The sequence below is a fragment of the Aulonocara stuartgranti genome (assembly GCF_965226115.1).
Source record: "Aulonocara stuartgranti genome assembly, chromosome: 7".
Taxonomy (NCBI): Eukaryota; Metazoa; Chordata; class Actinopteri; order Cichliformes; family Cichlidae; genus Aulonocara; species Aulonocara stuartgranti.
Genome location: NC_138945.1, coordinates 68,995,001 through 69,017,079, shown reverse-complemented (window position 1 = coordinate 69,017,079; position 22,079 = coordinate 68,995,001). Strand labels below are relative to the sequence as shown.

At 44.8% G+C, this 22,079-nt stretch overlaps 1 protein-coding gene across 4 annotated transcripts in view; it reads right to left on the bottom strand.

The window, feature by feature from the left end:
- znf423 (zinc finger protein 423) overlaps nt 1-22,079 on the bottom strand; it is a 130,805-nt gene that overhangs the window by 81,642 nt on the left and 27,084 nt on the right. For 3 of the 4 annotated variants that reach the window (XM_082539360.1, XM_082539362.1, XM_082539361.1), the window contains exon 3: nt 15,652-15,849. In XM_082539360.1, the coding sequence (XP_082395486.1) occupies nt 15,652-15,849 (198 nt within the window). Of the gene's footprint in view, nt 1-8,245; nt 8,322-15,651; nt 15,850-22,079 lie in introns of those variants that run through there. The other variant, XM_082539363.1, reaches the window with a different exon arrangement.

The following is a 22,079-nucleotide window of genomic DNA, read 5'->3' as shown; positions in this document are numbered from 1 at the left end:
TAGCTCCGTATAAGACGCGTCCGTGCTCGCTCCTTTCTCTGCGCGTCCATTCTCTCAGGCTCCTCTGCACTCTGCTACACCCCCATCCTACAGCCCCAGCCCTCTCCCCGGAGTTTTGCTTTTCTCTGACATTTGGCTGGACAAAGGAGAGTCACACCTGAGCACTGGGTTAAAACTATTATGGGCCCTCTCCCTGTGGTACACTGCCCTTTGCCACCACTGTCTGTGACTGAAACTCTGTGTGTGTGTGTGTGTGTGTGTGTGTGTGCCTGCACACCTGGGTGTACCTTTGTATTAAACTTAGCATACTATGTGTTCAGATTTCCTGCATAGTGTTAGATCAAGGTAAGAAACACGAGGGCAAGGCTGAAGTAATTCATTATAACAACAGAAAAAGAGATAAAGTGTAAATAGGCCATTTTTGTAATATACTGAGTAAGCTGTCACAGTGCAGGCTGCGTAAACCTTTCTAAAAGCTTAGAGTCGGGTATTCCAGGTAAGGAAGGAGAAGTGCAGGTGGAGGCCGAAGGTCCGCTCTGTCTAAGTGACGTGGGACCACGTCTGCAGTTTTTCCTATCTGGAAAAAGAATCAGAGATGCACAGATTTGGTGTTTTTTGGTCCACAATAAGACCAACGGGTACAAATAACCCAAGTTCAACAGCAAAGTACACCTGCAATCACTACGACTCTCCAGTTAAAGAAAAATATTAGAGAGTGGTGTTAATGGAAACCATTAGCTCATTAGCCACAGTAAGCTCTTTTTACAACTGTTACTAACTGTAAGTATCACAGCACTGTCCCTCAGGTGACACCTGTCCTTAGCAAAGCCACCAAACTCACCACAGGTGACTCAAACTGTTGTTGTTTGCAATGGCGTGTCCAGCGGGGTGGCCTGGGGGGGCACAGGCCACCCCCCAAACCAGACTGGCCACCCCAGGTGCCACCCCAAAGGCAAAACAATAAAATTCAATCAAATATCAAATGTCCGATTATGTTTTCACGGTGACGTTCAGATATCCGAGTGTAAGTGAATGCAGCATCGCTTCTGCGCTATGCGCATCACGTTAGCAAAGGTAGGAGAGCCAAGCACGAAAGACGTCACTGCAGGAAACAATTTTTCGGTGAAAGAAAATGAGGACAGAATAAATGTCCCGGTAAGTAATATTAAGTTTGTTGAGTTTAGTAAACTTCGGTGAAATTAGAATACCAAGGAAAAAATAACACTTAAAGAATTATTGCAGCCGTGGAATATTTCAGACAGTATGCTACTGAGGGCAGCTAACATAAGAGTTATGAGTTATAAGATATAATCTAAGTCGTAACATTGCTGTATGGAGCTGCAAATTTGGTTGCAGGTTAACATAGCTGGACTGGCCATCGGGCTTATTTGACTTATTTTTTATTTTTTTTGTAACGGCATGAACAATGAGAGGTGGTGGATTGGCCAGATGCAGGTCGATGTGTAGAAATAACTCCGTTGTTTGGTGGTGGCTATGGCGGGGCTTCCACAGAGGCAGCAGGTGGATGAGGGAAGGGGAGGCAGGAGGAGAGACCCGAAGCAGCCGCCAGTCCGAGTGTCAGGTGAACTGAACTTCAGGTAAGAAGTTATGACCTGCAGTCTATCTGGATCAGATATAAACCAAGTTTAGGTGGAGTTTATTTTCATGTTGCTGACTTTTTACTGTCAGTTGCAATAACTCGTACTGCGTTCTAGCCAGCTTGACGGAGTTTTTATACAGCTGGGTGGTGCTATGATGTTACTGATAGTGAACTTTATTTTATTCACAAGGTTAGTAGAGTTGCCAACGGCTCCTTAAAAAAATGGAATGGTCCCTCATTCAGAGAAAATATTACGCGTTTCGTATTGAGCTGAGAAGAGACGCAGTTTGTCCCGAACTTCAGCTAGAATGGAAAAAGACACAAAGCTGGAGTTATTCTGTCGTTACGCTGCACAGCTGCCTCTTCTTCTCTCATTCTCTCCCCTGCCTCTCCTGTTGCTACTTCAATCATGAAACTGATCAATGATCAGCTGATCGGCTTTTCTCTCTTGTTTGTTTATCGCCCACTTTGCGCCAGAAAGAGGAAACCAGCAGATGTCGCGCTAAACAACAGCAGCACGTTTAAGCTGATCGGCTGTTGTTAGAATGTATTTAATATTAATTTCTAGTATCAGCTGATGTTTGCTGGAGCCACAGCTGTAAAGCTGCTGGTCATGATGTCGGTTTGGTTATGTGGTGAGAGGGAAACATGAAGATGAAACCAGGAGATGTCCTTACTGAATCATCAGAGCTGTGATGGAGAAACAGGTTTACCTTTTAGGTGACATGAATGAGTTGAAGGGAAGTTATCAACTGTTTCTGAGAGACAAATAACACCAGGATCCTTTTTTATGTAGCTGACAGCTGGTAACTGTGCAGGGGCGGGTCTAGGAAAGTTTTGCCAGGGGGCCAGGTAGGGCATTAACAGGGAAAGGTGGGCACAAAGAAATACTTTTCTTTCTTATTCTCATTTAAAATACCTAGTTTTTATTAAATAATTATCTAAATCTTACAACCAAAGTTTTTATCTGACGTAAAATGTATAGAAATCATACATATACCAACAAGACTGTACATCACTGTCACAACAGCATTTGTTTTCATTCAAAGTCTTTATGGCTTTAATACCTGGTGGGTCGGTCTGTAGTAAAAATGCCCAATTTTTTTGTCCCAGTCCAGCCCTGCAGGTTAATACTGGCAGTGTCACCATGCCAGCTGACTGTATTTTATCATCAGCCAGTGTTGTTCTTTATCAATATTACCAAAGTTTACCATAAGGCAGCATAGAAAGTATTTACTTGCTTTCAGGTTTTATTCAAATGTTAGTCTTTTCAGTTGTTTCCCCACTTTTTTCCTGTTTCAAAATCAAACACCAGTTTGTGAGAAGATTATCTTCTTTTTTTAACAGGCAGATAAAGTTTTGCATTGGCATTGGCTAATTTGTCAATTGTTTGTTACAAATGTTCATATTTTAATATTCAAAAATGTTTTTGCCCAAAACATATGTGCACTATATGTCAGTAAAAATACTATGCAAATATTGATGTCCTTGAATGCTGAGTAAACACTGACAAAGCACTGATTGTATCTCTTGTACTTTATCAACGCAGTATCTAAAAACTTTGCACCGTAGTGGTTAAAATCTCATTCTAATAAGAGTTAAAAGTGCATTTGGTTATTAGGTTTATAGGATTATTGAATTATGGTTAAGGGTTGGTAGAATTTTTTTTTTAAACATTATCTGCCAATTAAATCTGCCACCCTTCTCCAAATCTGTGCCCCTACCTGGCCCCCCCAACAAAAATTTTCTAGACACGCCACTGGTTGTTTGCCTCTGTCATTCAGGCTGTTGTTTTCACAGAGTTGTGCGTCCACATTGAAAAGGCAGAAAACGCTGACGTTCCAGTCCTGCACATGCGTGAAACACAAGAAGATGCGACCTGCCTCATTTCTGTCTGCTGCTTATTTACTTTCCGGCTCTTTGAAACGTCGCGGCAGAATGTTGAGGAAAAGCACCGAGTTTGTTAAATGGACTCACAATGAGGTGGAGTTGTTGCTGCGAGTAACACAAAAGTACAAAGTTGCAAAAGCGAGTGAGAATTAAAGAATTTGAAGAAAAGCTCTCTGGAGCGCGTGCAGACTGATACTAACTCAAACAAAACAACTGCTGTATAATGCCCTCCGCTATCTTTGTTTAATTGGTCACATGACTGCATCACATGACTAACATGCGTCATCGTTTTCGCTGTCCACACTGCGACGCGAAAGCACCGTCTTCAAATGTATTAGTTTTCGAGAGCGTTTCCAAAACGCTGCGTTTTCCCTCGGGGAGAACAACGCATTAGTGTGGACGTGGTCTCAGTCAGGTTCCAGTTTACATGTAAATGTGTGAAAATTTAGCCACAAATGTAAATGATCCAAAGACGGGGGTCAGTACGGACGGTGGTCCAGTGTCGGACGACACACAGGTGCCCCAGGATGCTGGTCTAATCAAGAAGGGAACATGTGTATTTATGGAAACTCGAAATGACTGGAACCACTTACAATAAAAACAACACGTCATTCTGACAGAGGGCGGGGCTTAAGGTTACACAAGGGTTTTTTCAGCTGCACATTCAAAAAAAATTAAACAATCTGTAAAGCCATCATTCAAAAGCCACCAATAAAACCCTGCCCTCATTTAGAAAGAGTAAAAAGCCTTGATTACCGCTGAAGTGCACACATAGGTGTGAAACCTGAATGAGGACTTGAACAATGCAGCGAACTCCTGCCTTCAAAGTACCAAGTGGAGAAAAACAGCTTCAGTGAAGTGCATAACAAATGTAAAGCATCAAACAGGGTGTGGGAGACAGAGGTGGGGAAAAGTGAAAGAAAGAGTGGAAAAACAGAGGGAGGGAGGGAGGGAGGGAGGGAGACAGGGGCTGCTGTGGGGCCAGTCACCACAGGGTGGATGTGTGTGTGCGCGAGTGTGTGCGTGTGTGTGTTGGGAGGGCACAGTGGGGAGGTTGGGGGCATGGAGGAAGGGATCAGAGCATTGGGGCCAGCTCCACGGGGAACAGGGATGATGGGGAGAGAATGGAGGAGGCTTGTGGGGGGAAGGGAGACAGGGTGAAAGGAAGGGATGTGGTCAGTTTAGAGTTTGAGAACTCAGCAGGGAGGGACGGCAAGTAGGGAGGGAGGGAGGGAGGAAGGAAGGAAAGCAGCGAGACACTGCGGTCTGTGTGCTCTAAGAAAGACTGAGGACAGGAGAGAGGAGAGGAGACACAGGACAAAATGGTCAAATAAAGGGAAAAAAGCAAAAGTGGGGAGAGTGACGGGAGCTGTGGGCTCTTGGGAAGAGAGAAAGAAGCAGCAGCGAGGGAGCCGAGCAAAAAGGTTCCAGGTGTCAGCAGGAGGGGGGGTCCTGGATCCAGTGGAACGGCCTGTTCCTCATTATCCCGACATCCCCCTCACACACAGCCCCGTGACAACTCTATCCTAACATCCACACATGAAAACATGGAGATACTGCCACACAGTAAACACATGCGTGGATCATGTCAGGTACCTGCTTTCCAAACCAAAACATGATTACACACAAACAAACACACAACGCGCTTCTAAACCCTCAGCTGTGCTCCAGAGGAAAAATAAAATCAATCACACACTCGTGTTTTTGTCTCACCTCCACACTGAGAACGTGGAAACAGTCAAAGTTTGGCCAACGAAACATTGATTTCATGCAATTTTGTGTAGAAGCGCCATCACAAAGGGGAACCAGCTCCATAATGCACCAGGTTAGTATTTCTGGGTGAGGTGTTATGTCTAATTTTGGGTTACACATTCACCGATCCCTCAGAGGTCACGTCAGGAAAATCTGCCAAATCAAACATGCAGAGTTCCTGCTGTGTGAACGAGGGAGCAGCCTCATATATTTACTGCCTGGTTCATATCCACAGCAGCGTGTGGAGATATCATCACCACCAAGAAAGGAACGAACGTAAGCCAGCTCAAGTAGTGGTGCGAATGTTTCAACTGAGCCTGCTGTCGCCAATGGGGGGTCCAGTTACACAGTTTAACATACTGCTGCAACAGTTACCTCCAAAAGTCACACCCACACCAACCGTAGCATCTACCTGTGGGCCTTTCCCGTGGGAGTGACAGCCAATCACTGCCTTGCTTTCAAGTTTGTCTTGTAACAAAGATCTGAGAGTCATACTCAGGACAGCAGCATCTCTGTGAGTTAAGAGCATCTGACGTACGACTTAGCTCCGCAGTACATCTTTGTGCGACAGCATGAGTCCAACACTCCTGTTTAAAGGGGTTAGGGCAGGGTTAGCAGACGCTCGAGAATGAAAAAGACACGGGGAAAGCTAAACTGCCTCGACTGCGGAGCGCCAACAGACGTTATTTATTCAGAGATATGTAAATGTATATTTCTATAATGTTGCTGTGTAAATATTTGATCAATAAACGCACGGAGACACTCAGAGAGAAGCTGCAAAGCCTTTGGCTGAAGAATTCTAATGAACGTTCGGAGACAGAAGCGCTCGTCTCAATTTCCATGCAAAATCAGACGCGCTGGACTATGGATTTAAGCATTTCCATTTTACACACACACACAAATATTTACTCTCTGCAAGATCTACAGACAGTCACACAAGGACAGACAGAGAGGAGAGATGAGAGAGACAGAAGAGGGGAAGAAGAAGGAAGTTACATTTTTAATCGAGTGTTTCTTTTCCTCGGAGCAAAGTAGGGCTGAATACAAGAGGGTGAGCTGGTGCCAACACACACACAACACACTTTCTCGTGTCCTTTGGCAAATTCTTCTTTTTCACTCTTGCATTAAGTAAGAAAAAAGGGAAGAGAGTCAAAGTAGGAGGAGAGGGAGGGGGAGGAGGAAGAGGGGGGAAAGGGGGGAAACGAAGGGAAGAAAAGAGAGAGGGGAAGAGAGAAAACGTCCCCGCAGAGTCTTTCTCCCTTCCTGGAGCGAGCGAGGGCCCCTGCAGCGCCGCCTGTGTAATTTCCAGTGGCAGTGAATACAGGTATTAATAAAAGCCCCATGGGGAAGAGCACACAATATAACCCTACATTTTCAGGCATTATGAAAGGAAGCCCCCAGGGGTCCTCGGGCTCAAATTTCTGAGATGCAGGCATTGTAAAAAGACGCCCCCGGGGGAGGACCCCGCAATAGAAATCTGCTGAATTCAAAGCATTTCCAGAGCCCTGGTGGGAGCCATTACTCCCACTGGAGGGGGAGAGATTTTTTCTTCTTCTCCTCTCTCCTTCCAACCGCTCTCTCTCTTTTTTACCAAACATGTGTTGCTGACATGTTGACAGATTGCTCAGTGAGGTGTTTAGGTGCATGCACAAGGCATGTCTGCTGAGACACGAGCTCCATCCCTCTCTCCCTCCCTCCCTCCCTCCCTCCTTCCCTTGCCAGTTCCCAAGTTCCATCCCTCCCTCCCTCCGACTGCAAACCTCTCAGCGCGCCCAAAACTGCTCCCATCCATATTTCATAAAGGAGAAAGTAGGCTGAAAGAGAGAGAGACGGAGGCAGAGAGAGGACGCAAAGAGTTTAGGCAAGAGGGAGAGAGCGAGGGAGAGAGGTGAGGGAAAAAGCGGAAAAAGGGAAGATAAAGAGAGACAAAGTGGGATCAAGGGAGGGGAACGGGAGGAGGAGAGGACAGATAAAGAGAAATAGAGCGATGTAGAGAGTGGGAGAACTCTGCGGTGAAAAACGAACCCTGTGATGAAAAATGACTTCACAACAACCCTTCTCCGTCTCACCCCCTCCCTGCTATCCCTCCCTCTCCCTCTCTGCATGTTGCAGCCCCTCACACCTCCCCCCTTTCTGCTTCTGCCGCTCTCCTCCCTCCATCCCCCTCTCCTCTGGTGCCGGGCTCCTGCTCTCTCCCTGGAAAACCTGAGCGGCAGCCAGCTGTGTCTGTGTGTGCGCTGTGCACTTGTATGTATGCCAAGGGCTTAGCACAGGAATCTTCGGGCCACCCCCGGGTACAGACACACAGAGGGAAGGAAAGGAGGGAGGGAAGAAGGGGGCAGTGGGGCAGAAAGAGAGAAGGGGGGCACATGGCGAAGAACGGGAGGGACGAGTAAAAGACAGGAGGCGAGAAAAAGGGGAAAAGCACATTATTTTTATTTGTTTTGTCAGCCAACAGCAGCTACTGGACAGGAAGTGTCGTCCCAGCGAGCGCCGGTCTGTAATTTTACCTTACACCCCTCCTATCTGTGATCGGTGGTTTTAATAAGAGCCTCGGCCTCGCAGGTCTCAGCTGCTATCCCGACGACAGACGCGGCGAGGTGCGTGTGCGCCTCTGCGTGTGCGTTTGTGACAGCGGGTGGCGACAGACGGTGAGAGCTTAGTTGTGGGAAGACGTCCCGCGGGAGACAAACCAGCCACCCAAGGGCCCACGCGCCAACAGACACGCTCTCCCCCCTGCTCCGTGTGCTTCTCCTCTTCTTCCCTTACCCCTCCACCGAGTTTGGCCTCCACGCTCCACCCTCCTCTTCACCTGTCTTCATTCGGTCCCCCGCGACTCCCTCCCAATTCTCTTCTTTTCCTCCCTTATTTCCTTCTTTATCTCCTGCTCCCTCCCAGCTAGACAGGCTCCCTGGAAATCTGTGCTCTCTCCCGCTGAGAGAGGAAAAAGAATAGACCAGAGTGCAGCTGTATGCGCTCAATTACCACAGACCTCACAAATACCTTCAGAACGAATATGCGCAGTATCCCGCTCTCTTCCTGCACGGACGCACACATTCACCATTTTCCACCCACACCGTCTCACCCAGCCACTCGCTGGGTTAATGACTTGCTATTTGTCACTGACAACGGCAGTTTCCACCCCCCGCCTTGACTGACAGCTCCCTCGTTGACTTGGAGCCTACCTTCCCAACACTTCCTCCCTCAAGTGCTTTTTACTGGCATCTTTAACAATCTCTCGCCCTCTTGCACTTCTCACTCACACCTAGCATGAGTGTGGACGTTGTTGACTGTGGGTGAGTGTACGCGCAGATCTGTGTGTGTGTGCCATGTATCGTAACAGACAGTGGCCTTCGTAGCCATTTGAATCTCTAAACACATCACACTGACTGATCCTGGAATGCTGCGGCCTGCGAGACAGCTTTTGGGTTTCCTTAATAGGATGTGGGTGTCTGCTTGTGTCTGTGTGTTCATGTGGCAGAGGAAGGCCAGAGAATGTTCTCCATTTGATCTGTAGGAGGCTTTTTTTCTGCTCCTCTTCTCCTCGGGGAGCCTCTGCTCCACATTCTGACTCCTACCGAGACCCATCAACACTCCCCCGGCTCACGCTCTCAGTCTGTCCCTCTCGCACCGTACTGCACACACACATGCACTAAAAGCAGCAGACACACATCACACATAAAAATATCACACGCTGTATACACCGCGGCCAGTCAGCTCACCCAGAGCCACTAAGGCGTGTGGGAGAGTTGAGAATATAAAGCAGCACCGTGCACTTAAATAAAACGGTGTTACACAAATGTGACAAACTGAGCATTAACGACGTCAGTACAACTACGTGTGCGTTAACCATTTGATTACAGGGCACGCTGGAAGAAGCACACACACGCATCTTATTCACAATTCAAACAGCAGAGCCGTCACAGAAGCTTAATGCTGCAGTGGAACAGAATAACAACACTATTGTAATCGAGGCACGTAATCTCTATCACACACACACAACCAGCTGAGCTATCAGGCTCATGCACATTAATGTGGCATTACACTGACCAGATGTGTGGGGTCTGTGGGTATGTGCGTGTTTGAGTGGGTGAATACACATTTATGTGTCATTGATCTGTGCCACTGTGTGCGCGCGTGTGTGTTTGTCCAATTTCCACTCAAATTAATGGCGCCTCTTTATAGGCCTTCTGCTAGAGTGGCACTGAATTACTTGGTGCTTCACTCTCGCACCTGGGACCCATTCAGTGTTACAGCAGCAGCTAGCTGCTAACCTGGGACCCATTTGCAACAAAAGTATAGTTAGCATTACAGATACCAGTGTGTGTGTGTGTGTGTGTGTGTGTGTGTGTGTGTGTGTGTGTGTGTGTGTGTGGAGAACTCAGGACTAACTAACCACTGCTCTCAAGCTACAAATCGAGACTCACAAATGTCGACAAAATAATCCTCAGTAACTGATACTGAAAATATAACTAATGTAACTGAGACTGGCACTAAAATCTGAAAAGTTTAAATATTATGTGACAGAGATTTAGAGACGCAGCAGACAGAACAGAGTGAGTTTGGATTTGTGGGAGGATGACATCATTAAATAGTGGCCTAAGTTTTCATTTACGTCTATTGCACAGGGTAAAAGGACTTCACATAAGAACAACAGAGTAGTAATGGAGGGAGGCCTTATTTCAGGTTATGTGCCATGCTAAAGCTAATGCGTTATCCCTACTATGCAAACTCACCACTTCCTGTTATCATTTCAGAGTAAAAATCTGCTGCATGTTAATGAGTAGAAAACCTTTGTTTTTGTTTTTTTAAACACAACATTTTGTGAAACATCGAAGAGTCCAGAGGTAGAAAAGTCAAATTTGATGACGTGTAGGCGAGGCCTTTAAATGTTTATAGTGACCGTTCGTTTTGGGAGACCCAACATTTAATTCTGTAAATGTTTTATTTGAGGAAATACAGTAATAAGAGTTTTACCAAGAATGTAAATGCTTTGAGAAATTTGCAGGACTATGGCTGATTTTTTAAAAATCTTCTTTAAATTTGAGTTTTTCTTTTCCTGGTTATGAACTTCAGCACAAAGTCCACTAAAGCTAAAATTTTATTCCTACAAGACATGAAACCCTCTATCAAGAGTGTTCAGGGTTAATGAGGAGCTATGTCACGTATCCCATAATTTCTCAACAATATTTTGGGGTGAACGGGAGATTAATACTGAAAAGCCAATTTTGGATTTAGTCTTCTGTGTTTTGAGCTTTTTCTTTTTTCTGTCACATAGCGTCACCTCTCAGTAACTTTTTCCCATGCTGATTCAAAGCTAACAGCGAGCTAGCATCATAGCTAGCTACTCCTGGCAAGATGGTCCCATCGGTCACCCTCAACCAAGATGGCCGATATCTGAGTCGTTTGGTTTCTGCTCAGAGACAAACATCAAACTACATCAAACTTCAGAATGCACGAACACATTACCTCACTCATGCAGATTCAGAGTGGCGTTTGTTTATTCCCAGCAGTCTTTGCTTCATATGTGTGTGCGTGTGTGAGCCCATGCTTCGACTCCCCCGGGCCTCCACCAGAGAATTCAAAAGGACTCTTTATTCTTCATTTAGCCTTCTCCTCAATAATAACCACAGAGCTGTGGTCCCACCACGAACTTCATACGTACTCCCTTCTGCATGCTCACGTGTACGCACACATAAGACAAATAAACATGTACAGCTTTACACACGATGACACACCAACACGGAGTAACCCACATGCACAAAACCCCGCACACATCCCACCGAGCCGTGGGATTACTGTGCAATCTCAACCGCTCTTTCTCCGGGGAAAAACATGTTTTTTTATTTCATTTCATTTCTTTCGACTGCGCTACCTCTCACCCTCCCCCCTTCCTCCCTCAGCTTTCTCACTCAGCAACATGTAGCCCTCCCCAGACTCCTCTGCTGAAATCACAGGCCACATCCCGTGCTCCGACAGCAGCTCTGAGCTGCTGGCCCTGTGATGATCTGAGTGTGCACTCTGTGTGTCTGTGAACTGACATGGACATGTAAAGGAAGGGGTCTTCAACTTTTGAGTTTTTAAGTGAATGTCAGTGTAATATTAATGTAACTAAACAATCCGGGCTTTAAGTCTGACATCATTAGCCGTTCCCGGGTCCAAACTCCACTTCAGGTCCCAAAGTCAAACGAACACTGCAGCATCACTGAGAGTTACAAACTCTCTAAATTATTTCACCTTAATAAAATCATCAGCGTTGCTGCTTTACCAGGTGTAACAATTAAGGCATCCATCAAAACAGGATTTATGAAGTTTAACAGAGTTAAAGTTAGCAGGAAGTTAGCTCGCTAGCTTCCACCTAAACATGATATAGCATGTTTTGACTGAGAGATTTCTGAGAAAATTCAAAGGTACAGCTCTGCTGTCACTTCCAGCATAAATGAAGACAGAAAACTAAACAGCAGTGACGTTTGTAGGGTTACTGAAGTTGGGCTAGCTGCTATATAATGATGTGCTACGTGATCGCTAGCTACACAGCTATGTTAGCATAAACACAGTGAAGCTGGAGGATGAACGCCAACTTTTTCCACTCAATAAAAGTTAACGTGAGGGTTCCTGATGGTTAGAGACAAATGCAATCGCATGGCAGGATGCTGTAAAAGGACCAAACTTCAGTCAGGAGAACAACTGAGATAATCCATCCACAATACCAGGTTAGTCATTAACATACTGCTGCATGGGCTGGGCTGCAGTTACATCGTAAGGGTTTAAACACTGAGCTTTAAAATGAACAGTGGCAATCCGGTTGTTCAGTGATGACGTGACGAATCCTACTTCCGGGCCTAAAGTAGTCTGCGTTTAATATGGCTTTTGTGTTGTTAACATGTTTAATGTTTTGTATTTTCTTCTATTTGATCTCAAAAAGCTCCTAAAACAGTCAGTGATCCCTGTTGACCTCCCTCGGCTTTTGCTAATCATTTATTTAAGCTCAGTTTTTAAAACCTTAGGATGTAACTACAGCCCAGCCCATGCAGCAGTATATGAATGACTAACCTCGTATTGTGGATGGATTATCTCAGTTGTTCTCCTGGCTGAAGTTTGGTCCTTTTAGAGAGAAATAAAATGAGTCGCAAAATGTAAAAGCAAAATTTCCCCGCCTGGGCTGCCTTGCGCCTCTGTCTGTTTCAACGTGTGACCCCGCCCCTCCCTCGGCCAGTCGGCTATGAGTGCGCTAGCATACCTGGAGGTTGCTGTTTTAATGAGTGTTTGATGGAAAACGACAAGAGCGGAGTTTGCGCTCTCCAGTCGCATGATAGGTGAGTCCTAGTAAATAATTTTCCGTGTACGTTACACATGCCATTTTTTTATTATTAATTATGATTATTATTTTGCTATCAAACTCGCTGGAGAAATGATTGAAATGCACTGAGTGTGATGCAGTATGGCAGTGCTATTATGGAATATGCTGTGAACTTAGCTAACATTACTTAGCAGTGATATGAGTTAATTTACTCAAGTGAAAGCTTTAAACATTAGCCTGATACATAACTAGCCAACTTAAGCCTTTCTGGTTAACCCTCTGGGGTCGACGGACCCAGTGTCTCCATTTCAACTTGGGTCGAAGGTGCAGACTTCATACTATATACCAGTGTTTAAATTGTGTTGATAGGCCACGTAAAACCGATGTTTGTTTGTTTTTAATAAAACAGTGGCGTTTACTCCGGGAAGAAACGGTTAAAACGGCGTTTCTAAGGAGAGCGCTAGCAGACACGCTTTGCTTGTGAGTGAAAAAATAAAAAACACTCCTTCCCTATTGGTGGAAAAATGTACCATGTTGACCAATCAAAAAATGATATGGCAACATGTGGCATCTGGTTGTTTGGGAAGGGGGGGAAGTTTTAGGAGTGAGCGAAAGAGAGAGAGAGTTTTGATACGTGAGAGATTTGTGACGTTTGCCGTGTTTGGAGTCTCAAGTTAGTGTGCTGTCTTGTGTAGTTAGTGTGTTGTCTTGTGTAGTTAGTGTGTTGTCTTGTGTAGTTAGTGTGCTGTCTTGTGTAGTTAGTGTGCTGTCTTGTGTAGTTAGTGTGCTGTCTTGTGTAGTTAGTGTGCTGTCTTGTGTAGTTAGTGTGTTGTCTTGTGTAGTTAGTGTGCTGTTTTGTTTTGTGTGTCAGTTCTACTCGTGATGGTCACAGTTGCTGCCTTAAAGCCACCAAAGGCAGGTTGCAGTGTAAACGCTGACACAGCTGCTGTCAGACCTGCAGGTTTATCCCTGTGCTGTTCTCATCTGTTACAGTGACACAAACTATTTTTTGGAGTTGCATAAATAATTTGTGTGTCTTCTTATTTGATGCAGAGCACCTGATTGTTCTGTACATAGTTTTAAATGGTTATATGAAAAACTTCTGAGCCTTGGCTGCATTTTTAGGTAAATAGTACCAAATAACTTTGTTGTTTGCAAAACTTGTGCATATTTTTAAAAATGTACAATTTCTCTTTGCATTTCAAGTTATGACAATGATTCGTTAAACGTGCCTGTGGTTTGTACAGTCAAAAATATCACTTTCTAGTTGTATTTTACATTTTGTCTGAATTTAGATAAATTGTGCTGACAGTTTGTCAAAATGAGAAAATAACAGTTTTTAAAGGTGAAATATGAGGCCAAATCAAAAGTAGTCAGAAACGGCCAGTTACACCCTGGACCCCAGAGGGTTACAGGCTAAAAGCAAAGTTGTCACCAAGTACTGTTTATATTTGTGTGTATTGCTGCAGCTTTTTTAAGCATTAACTTGGTGCCTTTGGGTGAAATAATGGTAATATGACTGATCCATATGGTCACTTGTTTCTGTGCTACCAAAGTTCCCCGGCTTTCATTCAAACTGTGTATCAGCACCGACACATTAAACTACTTAAACAGTATAAATGTCTTCAAGCTCACACTGAGGCCTGTGGGGCACAATCAGTGGGGCATTTGTTTTTTCAACAGGAGAAGAATATCTAACAAGTTGATTTGTTCACATTTTCACATCTTAATTTTTAAGTGAAATGTGCATTTTGAGTTTATACACGATGTATGTAAGGCGACCGTTTCCTTCTGCAGTATTTTTGCGTGGTGCGTTTTTCTATTTCTTAACAAAAGGGGGAAAAGGTGTGTAAGCTCACCTAGGATGATTTGTTTTCATTTTCACATGGTCTTACTGAGGTGATGCGAATTGAAACATGCAGTCTAATTTTTTTGGCGAGGGGGGGGGGGGGCATGAGCTGGAAAAGCTTGAAAAGGGACCTTGAAAGTGCTTAAAAAGTGCTTGAATTTGACCCTGAAAAAGGCGTATGAACCCTGAGATTAAATCGAACAAGACACAAAACATGTTAAAAACACAACAGCCTTAATAAACAGCAGTTTGGACCTGGAAGCAGGATTGATACGTCATCACTTAAAGACCGGACAGAGTCAGCTGTGACCAGCGTGGATGAATCTCCTGCCGTTTACAGTGAAACCTTCATATTGAGCTCCACGTCTTGAGCTCATCCCCACAGAGCAGGAGGGGGGACGGGAACCTCTGCCGTGCGTTTGCCTCGTGTTCTCCTACATTTTTGTTATGACGCCACACTAACAAAAGTCAACGTAAAACACTGATTTTGTATTACTACAACTTCATAACCTGCATGTGAGACAAAGCACTACATGAAATTCTAGTGGGACGTCAAACCAGCGGGTGAATAAGAGGTGGATGAAGCGGGGCTCTCACCATCTACATTACACACTCTGTAGAAACACCATCTTTACCCGTTTAAACAAAGCCCTCCGCCCCCCTCCCTGCTCCTTCATCCCCCCTATCAAAAGTAAACACACATACCCGCAGACACCGAGGGGAGACTGCCTCGCAGTAGCGAGAAGTAAGTGTGCGTTTGTGTGTCGGCTTGTTCAGGGACTGTTTGGATTAATCTGTAGGAACCAGATGCCCCCGCTGTGTTCCTTTCAGTCCCTCCATTAATTACACCGTTACTAATAACGGCCTTTGTGTGTGTGGTGTGTGTGTGTCCATCCCTGTGGGACACATGCTATGGTAGGTGTGATTCCTATAGCTATAGGCATTCAGAGAACAGTGCAGGACCCGTGTCACTAAGGCAGTCCAGTGATTCTTCATGATACAGCTTAAGTGTTTGATGTTAATCTGAAAGCACGCCACCTTCCCTGCTGGAAACCACGCGGCACTTTTAACTGTAGATATGTTGATGCAATATGATAAATGAGCTTTAATTAGGTCCTGATTGACAAGATATTGAGGATTAAGTGCACCATGTACGGGTATCGATGACATATCACTGACTGTTTTATGATAAAGTATCACACAGTGATGGGAGCCTGGCCAGTTAAAACAGAAAAACCACAATCACATTACCAGTCTTACCAGCTGGGCAGTGGTTGGTTCTGTGCTCAGTGAGCTCAGCCAGACAGTCAAAGTCCTGTTGACAGTTGTCACAGGTGAAGATGGATTCGTCGTCCAAGTCATCGTCGTGATCTCGGTCATCGCGGTCCTCGTCTGGTTCTCCGTCTTCAGCACCGGTCCCCTCTTTGGGGTCGGCGACTCTTTCAGATGCCGCTACGTCTGCAGAGAAACACAATACAAGTGTGTCTTTGTTACCGTGAACGATCACAGTTCGGATCTTTGTGCCATTCGTTATGATCCCATTGAAATATTCACCGCCGTCTGCTTTACCCACTTTCACTCTGCGTCATTTTAGGTTAGGCTGCTGTGCCCTTCACTTAGACCTGCAGCTATTTCACAGGTGTATTTGCAATAAGCTTTGTTTAGAGTACAGCACATTAGTGACATTTGTCCACACTGATTCACAGAACGAACCAAACTTTTCAATATTTTCTTGCCTTTTAAATAATTAATTGGTGTTGTTGTGTTTCTTTTGTTCCTGCCGTCACACTCGATTATTCTGTTGAGTTTGAGATGTCAAATTCAATTTCATATTGAAGCACTTCCAAAAAGGCTTTTTATGTTAGAAGAATAGAGTCGGTATTATCACCTCCAAGAGTCGTTGACAGGACTTAATACGGAGCCAAAGGCTTAAAGCCTCGGAGCAGTCAAACCAGTTTGGTTCTGGTTCCTGCCTCTCTCGCTGCCTCAGCTCTGTCGTGTCTGTTACTCTTCCTGCGTCTAGTCTGAGCACCTTCAGTCCATGTTAGTGACTTCCTGTTTTATTTTGGTAGTCCTGTCCTGTGTGCTTCACGTTCAGGTTTGCTTCCTCTTGTCATCTAGTGTCTTCAGTTCAGCTCTGTTCCCGTGTGCCTCCACTCCCCCATTTATTGTCTCAGCCTCCCCTCGTCTCCTGTCGGATCATCTTCCAGCTCCTGATCCTGTGTTTCTAGTTTAGTTCCCCCTGTAAAGGTTTTGTTAGAGTCTGCATTTGGGTCCTTTTCTCCACAACGCCTGATCTGCGTCCCCACAAGTGTCTCACAGCGTGTCACAGCGTAGCCTTAACAACAGCACAGAAGTGGTTAATGTCATTACTGGTTATCATTTATTGCATCCAGTGTAAAAAGTGAGTTACCAGCCGTGCACTGCCAATTACTTTATACTGCGTGTAGATTATCACTTAGCATGTGACGTAATGCGTGTGAATGTGTGTGTCCTGGTAGCACACAGCAGTGTGAGAGGGGACCAGTGGAGGCCCAATCCTCACCGCTCCATTGTGTCTCCATTTTCACACCTTATTATCACATTATAAACGCTGAGGATCCAAAAGGACGACACTGAAGACACTTGGCTTCAGAGATGATACCAGAGGAGAGAAAAGAAAAGCCCTGCTAACACATAAAAGTCTTAATAAAACACCATCAATCAGCAACAGCAAATATGACGATGATGATGCAAAGAAAAGGATAAGCAGTGGGGACAGCAATGTTTAAACTTTTCAGATAACAATTCTGCAAAGATTAAAAGCATTCTACAAAAAATAAGGTAATTCAACATCGCACATATAATTATTATATCACACAGTTCATGAAGCTTCATCAACGCAGGACTCAGAAAAGTTAAATCTCACCTTTTAAACCTGTCCAACCGAGAACCAGTGAGCTCCACGACTAATGAAAACCAGACTTATTTTAAGAGAGTGCAGCTACAGGTCAAAGCGATTAAGCTGCAAGTCAGTTTTATCCACGAGGAGTTCGAAACATCGTTTAACGTGCACACGCGATAGAAAGGCGCCGCTTTGTTATATGGTGCTATTTCTGGCTCTTAATTTCAGCGAGTCTGGTAGAAAAAGTCTGACCATTAAAACTTAGTAGCCAGGTCAGCATCAGCGTGTACGCGCAGGTACACTTGCACGGCGTTTTCCCCCTCGCTGATATTATTGCAGGTCTAACTAACATAAGTTTGGGTGCTAGAGGACGCCTGTTAGGGAACGTGAGGGAAAAGTGAATCAGGCACAAAACCGCCACAGCACTCTGATTTATGATGGCAGCGGTATGATGGGAAATAGGGATGAGGGGATGCTGGGAGGTGGGGAACGAGAGACTGAGGTGATGTGGTGTTTGGGGGGACGCAGGAGAGGAAGACAGTGATGGAGGGAGAGAAGGAGGAAGGGATGAAGGGATAGGGAAGAAGTGAGGGAGGGTGTTGGCCATCTGTCCAGTGGTGAGAGCGCCGTCTGGCCAGGGAGAGAAAACAGCCCCTTGGCTGACAAACTGCACGTGCATGCTCCTCATTGTGCACACGCACACACATGAATGCATACATACCAGAAGCACACAAATGGTCTATACACGTACTTTAAATATGTGGTTAACAGTCGGCTTTTCAAATACACACCAGGTTTTTGTCAAATTTGTAGGAAGTGATTAAAACACGATGCAGGCTGCTATAAAAGGCATTTCAATTTTTTTATTTGTACATTATCTGAACATGCATACGTGCAGAAAGCAACTACACACATACTACATACAATGTGCACACAGTCCCCGGGGTTCCCTGATGCCAGAGGTGAGGGCAGCGCCAACTCCATTGCATGCCAACACAACCTGCTGTCATAGCAACAGAGACAAGAGATGGATTTGCACCCCTCCCTCCTCATCACTCCCTTATTTTCTCTTTCAGTACTTTTTTTTTTAAATAGTGTTTCGCCCCCAAATCCTGTGCAGTGAGATAAAGAGAGAGATGGGTGATGAAGATAAAGGGATGAGAGGGGCCAACAGGAGAGGCTGGTGTTTACACACCGATCTCTGTGGTCCTCTGCTACCCACCCACCCGTGATTAGGACTTCTCTTACGGGGAGAATTTGATGAGGGCGGGCTTCAAGAGAGCGTTGCTGTAAGCTCAGTTATGATCGTTACCACTCTGGAGCAGCCCTCCTGTGTGTGTGTGTGTGTGTGTGTGTGTGTGTGTGTGTGTGTGTGTGTGTGTGTGTGTGTGTGAGAGACGACAGTAATATCGTCCGTGAAAAAGAAAAATTTATATAAGCAGTAAATAAACACGGCCTTTATTTTTTTATGCTGCCTGAGATCTATAAAAGCACAAAACTGCAGTTTTATTGACTCCTTGTGAGGCTACGGTGGTTTAAAAGAGCCGTTTATGACACATTCTATTCAATTTCATACACATTTAGCAGAAAATATCTTTTAGTGTGTACACAAAAGTGTTTCCAGTCACAATGACTGCACTGCGTTACTTTATGCATTTTTTTCACTTAGTTCTTAAAACACACTCACACCACCTTCCTCCTTCTCTAAGATGCTCCACCCAATCACAGCACAGAGGAGCAGCGGGCCTACTTAATGAAAGCAGGCGACTCCCACGGGTGCTCGGGGTACATACAGAGGTGTGTGTCTGTGTGTGTGCATGAGTGTGTGTCCGCAGGGTATTGATTGAATATTATGACAGCAGTCCCTCGCAAATAGCATCTGCTTGCCATCCACTTTCTCTATGACACACACTCCACACACACACACACAGTGTGACATAGCTGTAGTCACTTATAGACACACGAACGCACACATGTGAACACACTTACTCTACTGAGAACCATTATCTCTGAGTCACAGACAGTCGCTACGCCAGGAATAACTACACACTCTTTTTCTAAATCACGCCACACACACACACACACACATACATTTTCTGATCCAAGCGCACACACGGTTCATTCTTATGTCATCCACAGAGGCTCGTCCTGCAGTTTAACTACAGGAAATGTTCCAAACGTACAGCATGACTTATGTGGGTCGTTTTCTATCGCTCACAGAACTCTGATGATTTTTATTCTAGCCATATAATGAGGGACTGCGTCACACCTGGGATACACAACATGCATTTAGATGAAATTAACCAGTTAGTTGGATGGAGCAGCAGCTGTATTCTGGGTACCTAAATATTAGGGGTGCAGCGATACACAAAATTCACGGTTTGATTTTTTTTCAATACAAAAAAATGTTCATGCCTTTTTAATTTGTCATTTATTAAAATTATAAATATATATTTTCACTCAAAAGTACAGTTTTTAAATTTAATGTTGCTGAAACAACAAAATAATAAAAAATAAATCTATCTGATTGAGGAATCCCTCATCTTTGGAAAAGAGAGTTTATTACAGAGAAATGGCTCTTTCAAAATAAAAGCTCTACTATCCGCTTCTTCTGGGCTATATTCTCAGCAGCATATTAAACATATCAGGTCCCCATAAGGAGAATCATGTGCTAACGGCTGTCTAAATGACTCGGGTAAAGTTTGTAGCATGCTGCTTGTTGTTTTTGTCTGCTTCCACTTGTCTTTGCACTAGGATGATGTCGGCGTAAATGTGCAGTCATATTCGTTGTGTTCCCACTAGTGCTGTCAGCGTTAATCTGAAATGACGTTAACGCCACAACACGGCAAATCTCCGCTAACCGCATGGGGCTGGACGGCCAACACGTTAACGAGCTAACTGCGCTAACACACTAGCTCCCACCCATGTAATTGAGCACTGCATGGCACATCCAACATACTGTTTTACTTTGTCCATGACGCGCTTACCTTCAGGGTCATACGTCACATGAAGACCAAAATAGTTCTAAAGGCCAGATCTAAATGAGCGCTCAGATCCACTGAGCTCTCAACACAGACAGCATCGTCAGAAGGAAAGTTGATAAAATAAATGAAAAGTTTTGTATTGTTCGGTACATATGCGTACCAAACCGAACGCACTGCATCGAACGGTTCAATATCGATACGAGTATCTTTGCACCCCTACTAAAGATTTAAACCCAGTGTTTGGGGAAAAAAGAGCCTGAGTGCAGACTTTGTGCTTACACGTCATCATGGCATCTTAACCAGCTTTTTCACTTTGTTGGTTCTTATTGCAAAGTTGCATCCACAGCTATTAACCCAAAATGAAACCTTGGATTAAAGAAAACGCACCACAGAACGAGCACTGTGATTGGTTCCAAATACATACACTACCACAGAGACGATGAACATCTCAGCTTCATATTAAATATTAGCAGCACACAGCATCAGTGTGGATGCAGAGAAAAGAGGTTTTTACGCTGTGCTCTCTTGAGGAAAGGTAATAAGCAATATTCCTGGCTGCAGCCACTAACCTGAGGACTGTTTATTAACACATACAAATATAAATATATAAACGGGTAGCTCAGGAATAATGAGGTCACTTTGCATATCTGCAGGAAAGCTATATCCAGGTGGTGTGTGTACGCAACGTACCGCTGCATGCCTGTGTGCGTGTGAACCCTGGGTAATTAGATAAAGAGGAGTGAATTAGCAGAGTCCACGGTGCAGAATGATGTTACACAGCCTGGCCACGCCTAGCTGAGACCCACTAATCACCACTCGTTAGGCTCACAGAACAGTATGTGTGGAGGGTTGTGTGTTTTCGTAGCACTGGTGTATTTGTTGAGATCGCGTGCCTGTTTTCTCTCATTAACAGCATCAAAATGACTTCATTGAAATAATTAGTGAGCTAAATGATAATAAGCCATAAACATTGGATAGGAGAGAGAAAGACAGAGAAGTGATTCCCTCTCCCCTCGAAGAAACCAGATATAAAACAAAATGAGGGATCTGAGCACGCTCAGTATGGACGCGCTGTCCTACAGGCGCTCTCTGTGAGCAGTTGCCAGGATGTGCTAGTGGAGACACAAACTGGAACACCAAAAATCAAACGCACACAGTCAGCACGTTCATCCTACATCTCTATATATCCTTTGGGAAGCAAACTAGGGAACTAATGAACTCTGGGAAATGTTCCTGAACTGCCCCAGGGTGACAGAAGTGCACTGAAAGAGCGTGCCAAAGCTGGAGGGGGAGTTAAAGGAGAATAAAACATACTGCAATACTGCAAAGGTAAGGTAGTTATTCAAGTGCTAGATTTGGCAGCCAGGAGATGCTACTGTGGCCTGTGTGGGACTCTGCAGCTCAGAGAGACGTGTTTCTGCTGGCCAAGCATGCACACACACACACACACACGCACACACACACACACACACACACGCACACACGCACACACGCACGCGCACACACACACACACACACACACTGTATAAGAGGCATCAAAGGGTGGAAGAAAGTGTGTTGAGCTTCCAGGAAAATGTTTAGCAATCGGACATTTTGAACACAAAGCTTTCACTCTGCTCCACATCACACTGCAGACCGGACCATGACTCACACCAGGCTGGATGAAAAACAGCTTCAACTAAGACATGCATGTTATTATGAAATGGTTGCGTTTGGTGAGACGTGCTCACAGGACACCTGAGTGAGAATACTGGCAGGAGCAAGCTCAGTCCACATGTTCACAGCTGGTTTGTTTTTGAGGATCTAATTATAGGTCCGAG